This window comes from Notechis scutatus, chromosome 1 (genome assembly GCF_049901735.1).
Source record: "Notechis scutatus isolate UNSWTSFEM ecotype Mainland chromosome 1, rNotScu1.2, whole genome shotgun sequence".
In the NCBI taxonomy this organism is placed as follows: Eukaryota; Metazoa; Chordata; class Lepidosauria; order Squamata; family Elapidae; genus Notechis; species Notechis scutatus.
This window is the reverse complement of record NC_142009.1, coordinates 78609861-78622908: the sequence shown is the minus strand read 5'-3', so window position 1 is coordinate 78622908 and position 13048 is coordinate 78609861. Positions and strand designations below refer to the sequence as shown.

The following is a 13048-nucleotide window of genomic DNA, read 5'->3' as shown; positions in this document are numbered from 1 at the left end:
TGGGATAAAAAGAATGTTCCTCTACCTTCTATATCACTATCAAATGCTGTCCCAGGTGTCTACAATCTCAATTTTTGGTATGAACGAACTCTTCATTAAATGTTAAAGAAGTATTCTATTCAAGAAGTACTGAATAGACTCTGACACGAAAGCACACATGATTTTTACTTGTGTGGGCCTCCAAACTGAAGGACAAGAGAAGACAAGGTGAAATTCTATGCAGGAGCTTAAAGACTCTTGGCCAGTTGAATTCAAATCCAGCATTTCCCAATATTAAGGGAGAGATGAAATAGCCAAATCAATAATGCTCCACAGCATGAAAAATGGTATGGAAATTATGGTGGTTAAATATGAATGTTAAAATGTTTCTCTCCACTTATTTTTTTTAAAAACTTCTGGTTTGCACGCATGCTCTTTCTTTTAACGTATTTCCCTCAGCTTCTTTCAAGAGCTCCAATCTTTCTTCCCTTGATTAAGGGAAGGAAAACTGAGGGTGTCTAGGAGGAAAGCTTGCTTCCAACAGTAGCCCTTGTTAGCCTTTTTCCATCTAATCCTATAGACAGGACATTTCCAGAACTGAATGCACTCACACCTATGAGGGGAGAAAGCTATAAATGTTGCTATCAGACAAAAAAAAATACCTATCTTCAAGCTTGAAGAACAGAATTGTTAGTCCTGGTTTGAGCCATGTTTCTTCTGGAAACTGGATACACTGCAAATAGCAGAAACATTCTTACCATAAATTTCTGTTCTGTATAGAAGACATTCCTTAATCTTGGGGATGGCACTACGAATACATTGGATGGATTAAAAAAAAAATTTAATCTAAGATAAATGGCTGATTTGCTCTCCTAGCCTGGAACAGAACATATATCTATGCCACAGAGTCCCAAAAGTGCTTTCCAAAAGGCAACTGGACTACTACTTTTTTTTTTTTTTTTTTTGCTTGAAAACATTTTGCTTCTCATCCAAGAAACTTCTTCACTTCTGAGAATGAGCACTGAAGAAGTTTCTTGGATGAGAAGCAGAACATTTTCAAGGAAAAACTAAGAAGGTCCACTTCCCTTTGAAAAGCCCCGTTGGGAAAATCATGGCATAGATGATTGAAAATCTCCATAGACATTTATGCCACTAAAAATACCATATGTAAATAGGAGCACATCACAGCATGTTTGAGATACCATCCCAAAACTAAGAAATGCCTCTGAGAGAGAAGAGAATTTGTCTTACTTGAAAGAACTAAAATCATTTAAGAAATTAACTGCATAAAAATGCATAAAATATTGTACGCATAGCAAATGTGTGCTGAAAGCCTAATGAATTCCTACCTGTTAAAACGTGGATCTGCATAGGCATCGGGTATGTTGAGGACCTCACCAGTTCTTGCTACCTGACCAGCTATTCCTTTTTCAATAGAAAATCTGCATATATGTAAAGAGATATGTCCTATTAAAGCAATATGCTGATATGAAACAGTAACACTTGTAACTGATGCACGCCATTCATCACTAGATAGAATCTCACAAACGGACAAAAGCAGTGGTGGGATTCAATTTTTTTTTTACTACCGGTTCTGTGGGTGTGACTTGGTGGTATGGCAGGGGAAGGATACTATACAAATGTGATGGCGAACCTATGGCACGCGTGCCACAGGTGGCATGCAGAGCCATTTATGCCGGCACATGAATTGCAGGCAAACTTACCTCACTTTGCATGTGTGTGCCTCACAGCTGATTTTTGGCAGGTTTGAATCCTTTTTCAGCCTCCCAGAGGCTTGAAGAAGTCTTCTGCATGCTTCTGCAGACTTTTCAGGCTGAAAACTAGGCCCATTTTGTCACTTCCTGTTTTTCTGGAGATACCAGAAGTGATGAAACGGACCTAGTTTTTGGCCTGAAAAACCTGCAGAAGACTTCTTCAAGCCTCTGGGAGGCCAAAAAAGGCTTCAAAGTGGCCAAAAATCAGCTGTAAGGTGCAGTGCAGGTAAGGGGGCGACGGGATGGGTGGGTGGGGATTGCACGGGTATTTGTACGGGGCATGGGGGGGCGCACATTGCCTTCTGGGTGCTGGCATGCAAGCACGAGCATGCAAGTGCACACACAAATTTTGGCACAGGAGCCCAAAAAGGTTAGCCACCGCTGCTATATAATCTCTAGTCAGAGGTGGTATTTGCCGGTTCTCTGAACTACTCAAAATTTCCACTACCGGTTCTCCAGAACTGGTCAGAACCTGCTGAATACCACCTCTGGACAAAAGGCAAAATTAGAGCTGTTTCCTAAGAGGTGAGGTATCCTATACACAAATTAATAAAGTCTAAGGAATAATATCATTAACATCTCACTGTAGCAGAATCTGCTCCCAAAATACTTTTATAGTAATGAAGATATTTTAAGAATGATGTTTTCCCTGAGTCAGGTGCCCTCATGAGTCACCTCATTCCCGAAAGGTTTCCTGGAAAATATTCAGCACAATGTAGTGTCACTGATGTTGTGCTAAATTTGTAACATCTTGTGAAATGACCAAATACTCACATGGGAACCCAATAGGTTTTCTCCTCCCTGAACAGATTCCACAGATTTTATTTAGACTGAAAGTCTGTTGAAACAGTAGGTAGGGATATCACTTTTGCCTAGACTCTGATGTGGAAAGCCTTAAATAAGCTCCTAGGTTTCCTAAGAGGATTGACACGGTCAATGCACATTTTCCACGTAGAATTTAAGGGGGGTGGGGGAATCTCAAAAATGTAACACTAATTTGATCCCCTGGGAAAATACAAAGGATTTGCTCTTCTCTGGTTTTAGTCCCTCTGAACAGAGTCTTAGACAAGAGGAATTTTGAAAATAAGAGAGACTTTGGAATCACTAAAAAGATAGGCTATATTTGGTGGAAGATGATTCTATGTTATGAAATTAAGGAGGCAGTTATGGAAAATGCGTTGCTTATTCAGAGTATGGAGAAAATTGTTTTCTATGCCATCAGTAATATCATAGTACACAATGTTGAGAAATTGCCTTTGCAATCACACAGGACCAATTTCTATTACCAAACAACCAGGGGTGGGATTCTACCAGTTCGCACCTATTCGCTAGAACCGGTTGTTAACATTCTAAGCAGTTCGGAGAACCGGTTGTTAGAAGAAATTATTGGCCTGATCCTGTAAGGAAGGCAGGAAGGAAACATTCTGGTGTTGCTTACAGAAACTGCCTCTCCGTTAACCCTTATTACATTCTTGGCAGGACGAGACTTCCTGTCTCAGGAACATCTGTGGAGTTTTTTCCCCCTCCTTTGCTGGTACTTTGCTTGTGTGGAGTGACCATTCAAAGTTACAATGGCACTGAAAAAAGTGACTTATGACCATTTTTCATACTTACAACTGTTGCAGCATCCCCTGAGAGGCCAGGTGAGGAGTGCCTCGATGTGAGTGATATTGAGTTGGCCACGCCCAGCCAATAACATGACCACCAAGCCACATTCACTTAGTCACATGACCACCAAGCCACACCCACCAACTAAGCCATACCCACAGAACCGATTGTTAAAAAATTTGAATCCCACCCCTGCAAACAACTATTTCTCCATCTCCATCTGCATCTGTTGATGCAACCCAGGACTATATTGGCTTTTTTTGGCAGCTGCAGCACATACTTAAGTGATTATCTACTACAATACCTAGATCTCTCTCACAGCTACTACTGTTGAGCCGGGAACCATGTATTTTAAACCTATGCATTTGGTTTTTCCTGCCTAGATACAGGGTCTTACTTTTCTCACCATGAACTGCCCCTTGTTATACAAGTAGTCCTCAACTTACATCAGTTCATTTAGTAAGCGTTCAAAATTATTGGAAAAAAGTGACTTATGACTGTTTTTCACACTTATGATCATTGCAGCATCCCCATGGTCATGTGATCAAAATTCAGATGCTTGGAAACTAACTTTATTTATATTTATATTTATATTATTTATATTTATATTTATATTTATATTTATATTATTTATATTTATTTAATTTATATTGCTGCCTATTCGCCCAAGGTGACTTGAGGTAGCTTACACAATGTAAACCCATATTTAAAACAAAAAATAAAAATAAAAAAATAAAAAAACAATAAAAACTAACAGAAAGAATCAAATAAATTAATAAAGTACAATAAAACAAAATCTGGAAAAAAAAATCACCCTCCAACTCCCACCAACCTCGCCCTGACAACAGCATTTGATGGGCTCCATCCCACTCTGGGTTACCCAGGCCTGCTGGCAAAACCAGGTCTTCAGTGCCTTTCAAAAGAGTGCTAGAGTGGGGGGCCATTCTAATCTCAGGGGGAATATTCCAGAGAGAGGGAGCCACCACAGAGAAGGCCTTTCTACTGGGTCCCACCAGGTGAATCTCCCTCAGGTATGGGACCCACAACATTCCCTGCCTCCCCGCTCTAATGGGTCAGGTAGATGTGACCGGCAAGAGACGTTCCCTCAGATAACCCAGTCCCAAGCCATGAAGGGCTTTAAAGGTGACAACCAGCACCTTGAATTGCACCCAGAAGCAAATCGGCAACCAATGCAGCTCCTGCAGGAGAGGTGGCACAGGTGCACACCAGGGTCTGAACAAAACCATCCGGGCCGCTGCATTTTGCGCCAGGTGCTCTTCCATTTATGATGATTGCAGTGTTCCAGAATCATGTGATCACCTTTGGCAATCTTCTGATAAGTAAGGTCAATGGGGAAGCCAGATTTCCTTAACAACCATGTTACTAACAACAACTTCAGTGATTCACTTAACAACTGTGACAGGAAAGGGCATAAAATGGGGCAAAACTCACTTAAATGTCTCCATTAGCAACATAAATTTTGGGCTCAATTGCGGTTGTAAGTTGAAGACTACCTGTATAGGGCCCAATGCTCAAGTCTGTCAGGATCCTTCTGAATCCTATCTTCTAAACTGTTAGCAATTGCCCCCAGCTTGGTGTCATCTGCAAATCTGATGAATTTCCCTTCTATCCCCTCATCTAAATCATTTATGAAGATGTTGAAGAGCACTGGGCCCAAGTCAAAATCCTACTCCATGTAAATGTAGTTCCATCAAGGACTGCAAGCAGGGTGTAGTTGCTTAACCAATTGTGAATCCATTTGATGGTGGTACTGTCTATCCCACATTTTTTTATCTGATCAAGAAGTCTGCTATGGTCTACTTTGATAAATGCCTTACTGAAGTCCAAGTATACTATGTCCATAGCATTTTGCTGGTCTTTATCAAATAAATCAATAAGGTTTATCTGTTATGATCTGTTTTTACAAACCCATGCTGGCTTCTAGTAATCATGAATACTAATAGTAATAATAATTATTAATAATAATAATTAATAATTAGTAATAATGAATAGTAATCATGAACAATGAATACTTCAGCTTCAACTATAATAACACTAGAGCAAACAATAGATACAAACTCAAGGTTAATCGCACCAAACTTGATTGCAGGAAATACGAGTTCAGCAACAGAGTGGTCAATGTCTGGAATACTCTACCTGACTCTGTGGTTTTTTTCCCCAAACCCTAAAAACGTTAACCTTAGACTGTCTACTATTGACCTCACCCCTTTCCTAAGAGGTAAGGAATTTGTAAGCAATTGACAAATAAAAATAAAATAAAAATAAAAATAAATAAATCACCTTATTCATTTCTAGGTGCTTACAAATTCTCCACTTGATTATCTTTCCCAGGATTTTCCTAAGTATTCGTGTCAAGCTGATTAGTCTATAATTTCCTGGATTGATGTTTTTCCCTTTTTGTAGATTGGTACCATGTCAGCTCTTTTTTAGTCCTCTGGTAGTTTCCTTGTGCTACAGGATCTCTGAAAGATTACATTCACTGGCTCCGATCAGATATGCCAGCTCTTTCAGAACCCTGAGATGCAAACCATCTGATCCAGGTGATTTGTGATCAATCAGCGTGGATAGGTATGATAAGAGTTTTGCAGAGGGATCAGATTGATAGGAAAATGTAAGAAATTAATGAACCCTTTCACTTAAAACATAAACACCATTTTCTGGAAAATACAGGCTGGAGCTATCATGGGAAAGATGTAGACATAGTTTAGAACAGATAATTTCAATCCCATTATTTCTGTTCCAGGAGCCATCCCAATTATAGACACTTCAGAGGAGAAAAGAACACCCTTACAGAGTTCTAAATATAGAATATCAAATTCTGTGTATGGCACTGATACAACGCTGACAGTTGGGAGCATGTCTATCCAACCTGAGAAAAAGCTTTCAGGACTGTATACTTCTTTGCCCATACTGTCCAACCTGACTTAGAGGAATGGAAAAATTAAAGTGATTGCTTGCTTGTTGCTTTTATTTCTGCTATGGCTCGTTGCTCTTTGAAGTCTCCTTCAATGATGGAACTCTTAAAGAGTTCTACAGCAATATTGCCTTTCTATAAAGGTAAGGCAGGAAGTCAAGTACAAATTAAGAGTAGGTCCTTCCCTGAAGACCTCCTTTTTAATACCATAAACTTGGATAGGTTTCTTATTTCTTAGAAAAAAATTAAGATAATAGCATGACAATAACTTCCAAAGTTAACCATTTGAATATTCTTATTAATCTGGGTAAAATTTATAACCTTACTGGGTACTGGAATAATGTATAAATAGCAAATACTCTATCTGAATGATCTATCATTCAGTTTGCTCATTCACTATCCTTGTTGAGTGGGTTGCCATACAAACTGAATAAACAAACAAATTAATCTGAAGGCGTCATCATAATTTCAAGCACACAATTATGATAACACCAATTGTTATTTCAAAACATAACAAAACTAACTTCAATGAGAATGAAATAGAATGATGAAAACTGTCACAGTACCTGTAAATACAGACAGAAGCTGAATTAAAGTATGAAACTTGTAAAAACAGACTACTCTTCTTACCTTATTTCTTTGGTCTTTCTGAAGACAGGCTTCCCTTCATGTACTTCTCCAATATCAAACAAGTCTGAATACAACTCATTGTTCTTCTGATCTACCTGGAAGAGTGCACAGCGATCTGCATTCACCAGGTTTTTTGCATATATCTACAAAGAGTAAAGCTGGATTAACCAAAGTGGGCGTGGAACAAGGCCGGAATTGTCTTATACTTATATACCAAGAATAATTAATCTCAAAACATATACAATTTCTGTCTTTTTTATGGAGCTAGGTAGATGGTTATATACTGTAGACATGTTCTACTTACCTGCAATTTCATGTTGAGAGACCCACTAACTTTGATTAAATTATTTTCTCCAAGATCAGGCTTCACCAGTCTGTAATCGTGGAAGATGAGGTTCTTAAAACCTCTCAATCTTTACAAATATAGTATATAAAAACTTCAGGTGTTGTTAATTTTAATCTAACTAAAATGTTTAATGATTCAAATGACAGATGCAAAGTATTTTTTTCTGGTGATAATGTTTAACTCACTGCATTATAGTAACTAATATAACAAGTTGAAACAAAAGGATATTTAAACATGTGTATTTTTAGTTTATTAATAGAAAACATGGGGATAATCTTTTTTGCCAAAAGCATGGTGCAGATAAAAATACATATTTAGCCCAAATTATGTTTCTTTCCCAATAACATGCATTCATATAATGAAAAAGCAAGCTGAAAGAAAGCAATTGATCACTGTTTTTATATAATGTACTTAAACAAATAGTCAAGCTACTTCTAACATATAATGTTACTAGTAAGAGAATAAATAAAAGGTTCAGTTCAACATGTAACGTTGAGTCTCTACTATTTAAGCATTTAAAGATCTCTAGGGATACATTCCTGTTGCTACACTTTTAATTATTGGATTTAATACTAATTTTACACTACATATTAAAATTTTGTATTTTGTTTGTTTTTAAAGTTGTCTCCTGCTGAGAGTTTATTTAAATAAATGGCAGGATATACATGTTATACACATTTAATCATCAAAAGCTCCTCTTCATGTTTTGTTAATTCTCCTTTCCTCCTATGCCATCTCTGTGAAGTCCTAAAGAGAACTCAATCAATCAATCAACGCATCAGAATAGAGCTGGAAGGGACCTGGGAGGTCTTCTAGTCCAGTTCACTAGCATTTATCTGCTGATGGGACAAGGGTTTACTAAGGAAAGGAAGAATTTGCAAAACCCTTTTTTTCCTGAGACAGAAAGAATTCATGAACATTTAGCTCTGCTCAAATAGCGTTTCTTCCAAGCATACTGTTGGCAAGTGCTTGTTGTTATAGAGAAAGATACTCCAAAGTGTTTCAGATTCATTTTGAACCATATGAAATAATTTTAGAGACAAATGTTATTTTGCTTTGAATCTCACCATGCTATCTCTACTGTTATTTATAGCAGTGGTTGCAACTGGTGGGCCGGGGACCACTGGTGGGCCATGAGAAAGTTTTGGTGGACCGCAGAGAAATGCCCCCCCCAGAGCACTCCCCCCAAAGCAATTAATCCAGGCTGTGCAGGAAAACAAGGCTGTGCCGCCCACATGGCCCACAGGAACCCTCCCTGCCCACTCACTCCTTACCCAGCAAACTTGCCTGCTAAATTGCTATTTTTCCTTTTTCCGACCATCAGCTGTTCTGCTGTGTCGAGAGATTTAGATTAGCTAGAAAGCAGGAAATTGTTGGATATTTTTGCTTTCTAGCTAATCTTTAGATGGCCGAACCTTCCTTAGGACTGAAACAGTGCAGACTGAGCTAGCCGATGGCAGAAACACAGATCTCTAAGTGAATCTGTGATTCTGTGAGCAACTCAATCTGCCTGCCTGCTTTGCCTGATTTTGGGTAAAAGTTGCTCTTTTTTATAAAAAAATCTATATTTATATAAATATTTATAATATTTACATACAAGCCAGTCACATGCCTACCAAGCCACACCCACAAATTAGGCCACGCCCACAGAACCGGTTAGTGATCCCCAGGATTTAAAATTATGAGTTTGGTGGTCCACAAAGTTGGCGACTCCGATTTATAGCACTGTCATCATTTTTTCCAGGTAGCATTACATCAAAAGTTAGATATCAGGTCCATAATCACATTGTTAAAAATTACCTAGCTGTTCTTCCCCCTTTGAATTAGTGAAAACATTTTCAAGTTTTTATTATAAATATCCAAAACAGCTTGCAAAGGACATACATGTAAAAACCCAGTTATTAATACATGAAGCCAACATAGTGAAATTTTAAGAATTTGATTGTGTTACTACTGGGAATCAACCTTTCAAATATTTACTGGTTTCACAAAAATTATAGGACGCAATACTGATCACCAAACCCCAGTTTGCATAGAATTGCAGCAGAGAATTGCATTTTCACAATGCCTGAAAGATTTTGAGGTCTGGATGGGGGATAACAGGCTTCAGCTGAACTTTGGTAAGATGGATGCAGGGAACCTCAGGATCCAGTTGTTTATCATTTTTAGTTTTGGAGGGAGATGCGCTAGTTCTGGGGGCTCTCCTAAATTCATGACTCTTGCTCAATGAGCAGGTGACAATCATGGCTAGAATCATGGCTACAATCATCTACTCTCCATACTACTGCAAAACTTGTACATATGTTTTATATTGTTTGTTAAAATTTAAAATTCTGAACCCTATATACTACATTTCAAAGATTCTGTGGCCTGAATAATACTGAAATTTAAGTAAAAGTTACCTTACCATTATATTTTCAAGTAGAGAATCTATTGCAACTATGTTATCAAAGTAGGTTCTGCAGAAGGAAAAAAAAACAAATTTCTTATTGTAATGAAATTCTTTTCAGACTTTATCATGATCTATATTGTTTTAAATTTATCAATTTAACAGATTTTTTTTTAACTATGTCAGAAAACTTACATTTTAAGTTTTCTTACTGATCTAGTTTTCTAGGTACTGGACTCCAAAAGTTATCTCTAACAATGAAAGGTGTTATGAATCGTATAAAAGACCTATAAGATTGGTACACCAAAGGCAACTACTAATCTCTGTAAGGTTCCAGTGGGAATTTGGTATTTCTCCCAATGAACAGATTAAAGTTCCATCACCTTGACAGCACTTGTCCAACTTTGAATGTAATTTTATCAGCAGATGCCTAGAATATTCCTTACAGAGGCTATCCAGGTGATCCAGTGGCTTGCTGTAATGGCTTGTGGGAATGACCTTGGGAGACCGGGAAAGAGAAGCTGCCTAGGGAACTATCAGATAAGAGGGAGCACAGTCCACAGCTGCATGGTTGACAGAACAAGAGGCTCAGGAGCAACTATTCCTAAATTATCAATTTAATTCCTATTTTCTATTCCTATTTATTTCCTATTCAAGAAAATTGGTCATTTTTTAAATCAGTATTTGACATCATTGTCTGATGATGTAGTGTCTGACATCATTGTCTGGATGCAGAAAAAAATCCTAAATAAAACTAATGTGGATACAGTCAACCCAAATACAGATTAAGGAACAAAATTCAATGCATAAACTTTCTCCAATTCTTGAATCTGGAATACCTGGTTTGAAATGGTGTCTGTGTTACAGGTTCTTTTTTAAACCCTACCAAATTAGATTAACCCAGGCTCAAGAGAGACACAAAGCATTGTATCCTGGACCAAGCGGTTTCTTTATATCTCCCTATAAGCGGGGACAGGGGTGTAGACTTTTTATTTTGAAAAATAAATATATTCTATAAAAGTGATGTTCAGTAAGATTTCTCTCTCTGTGTGTGTGTGTGTGTGTGTGTGTGTGTGCACGCGTGCGCACATACACATATATGCATGCATGGGCCACTTCCTCTAATCCCCATTCTATATTTTTACAATTAATATTACAATATTTCCTCTATATTATACTATTACAGTAACTATTACTATAATCATTACTATGCCTTATAGCGTTGATTATGGAATTGACTATATATTCAAGTTTTCTTCTTACAAAACCCGTTCAGTCTTCTTCCCTCTGCAATTCTATCTATCTTTTTCTCCCTCTGTTAATGGCCCATGTGTAGAACATTTGCACCTTTTTAGGTTGTGTTTCAGCTTGCTGGGACTTTATACTTAGTTCTTATCTGGGCTGTCCTTTCTTTCTGAAGGAAAAGCACCTTCTTTCTATTAGTTGCTGCATCCTGCAATGTATTGGTGGCTGCGGAGCTCCAAAGAGAAATGTGATATCATGTAGCACCGTAATCCTCTACTCCCCTCCTGTCCTGTCCTCTTTCCTACCGCACCTGTGTCAAGGTTTCAGCTTTATTGTAGACCAGGGGTGTCAAACTCACATCGTCATGGCGTCATCATGTGATGTATCATGACTTTTTTTCCCTTCACTAAACCAGGTGTGGGCATATGGCCAGTGTGTGATACATCTGGCCAACAGACCGTGAGTTTGATGGCCCTGTTGTAGACTGCATTATAGAATATTGTTTTAGTGGAAAGCAGGATATAAATATAACAAATGCAACATTGGTGTAATAATACTGCATATTATAAAATAATGATCGTATGGACCTGTTCCATTTATGATTTATGAGTATATAGGTGGTCCTCATTTAGTGAAAATAATTACGATTGGCAACTTGGTCATTAATCAAAGCTATGTGAAACCATGGCTGTGTTTATGATCTTATTTTAGCTTCCCTTTGCTTTACAGACCTGCAAAGGTTGCCTTTCCAACATCATCATAACTGTGAACAGTCACTAAATGATGACTACTTGTAATAGCCTTCATTATTCAAATCATATGAAACTGCACAGTGAATACTCTTAAACCAATTTCCAGAACAATGAAAAAAACACAGTAAATATATCTATATTAATTATGTAAAAATAATCATAATATGGCGGTAGAGCTGGGGTGTCAAATTCAAGGCCCATGGGCCAGACCCAGCTCACAGGGTGCTTAGATCTGGCCCGCGGGGCCTCCCTGGAAACGGCAAAGGACCGGCTCGCGGTGCCTCTGCCAGTGAAAATGGAACTCTGTTTTTGCTGGCAGAGGGTTGCTGGAGACTGTCTCAGCTGAAAATGGAGGTCGCGAGAGCCTTGTGCGGCTCTCCCAAACTCCATTTTCACTGGCAGAGGGTTAGAGAAGGCCACCACAGCTGAAAACAGAGCTCGGGAGCATGTTTTCACTGGCAGAGCACAAGGGCCGCCAAAGGTGCCCCTGATATGAGTGATGTCAAGCTGGCCATGCCCACCCTGGCCACACCCAACCCAGCCACCCGAGGTCAGACATCACCCTGATGAAGCCCTCAATGAAATCGAGTTTTACAACCCTGCTGTAGAGACTCACTTTCATGTCACTTACTTTGATACATCAAGCAGGAAGTCATTCAGCTCAGTCTGTTTGGCCAAACCCTTGGATACCTGATGCAAATATTGGGAAGACTATTGCTTATTTAAGCAGAAGAACAGAATCAGAATGAGTCTACCAACATAGTTATTACCTGTCCAGGATTTGCTAAGAAAAAAAATAAAGCAGGGAAATACATATATAAAATTCAAACCTCACGCATGTTGTACTTCAATTTGAGGTTAATTGTGGACACATGTATGCTAATAACTCCAATCATACATTTGAAAAATGGCACTGACCTGAAAACTACTACCTGCCTTCTCTTTTCAGAAAAGTGCTCAAAATGCAAACCTGATCTAGACTGATCTCAAATTAGAAGAAATTATTAAATGGTAAGAAAGGCCTTTAACTTAATGTCCTTTTTTTCAATATCCAAATATTACAGAACAAAGTAATAATATTTTATATCCTTAGAATTAAGTTATTCTTCCTAGGAAAATTAACATTTAATCCAGAGACTTACCTCTACTTGATGCATTGCTACTGAGACCCATGAAAGGTTTGCTGCTGCAATCTGAAAAAAACAAACTTTTGTTTACTTGGAAGATTACAAAATTTGTGTTTTGAAAATTCTAGCAAAGTTTACCCATATTTGGGTTATGTAAGCAATAATGAAGGGTTTACATCTAGTAAAAAGGTTTATCCGTTTAAATGACATCTAGGTACAATAATTATGTTATTAATTTTTCCATTCAATATTACAATATTTA

At 38.1% G+C, this 13048-nt stretch overlaps 1 protein-coding gene across 4 annotated transcripts in view; it reads right to left on the bottom strand.

The window, feature by feature from the left end:
• Positions 1-13048, bottom strand: part of PDE10A (phosphodiesterase 10A) — a 129265-nt gene that overhangs the window by 33852 nt on the left and 82365 nt on the right. For 2 of the 4 annotated variants that reach the window (XM_087969051.1, XM_087969061.1), the window contains exons 8-12: positions 12802-12852; positions 12291-12370; positions 9681-9732; positions 6928-7070; positions 1329-1421 (exon numbers count right to left, since the gene is read on the bottom strand). In XM_087969051.1, the coding sequence (XP_087825177.1) occupies positions 1329-1421; positions 6928-7070; positions 9681-9732; positions 12291-12370; positions 12802-12852 (419 nt within the window). The remainder of the gene's footprint in view (positions 1-1328; positions 1422-6927; positions 7071-9680; positions 9733-12290; positions 12371-12801; positions 12853-13048) is intronic. The other 2 variants (XM_087969056.1, XM_026675207.2) reach the window with 1 other exon arrangement.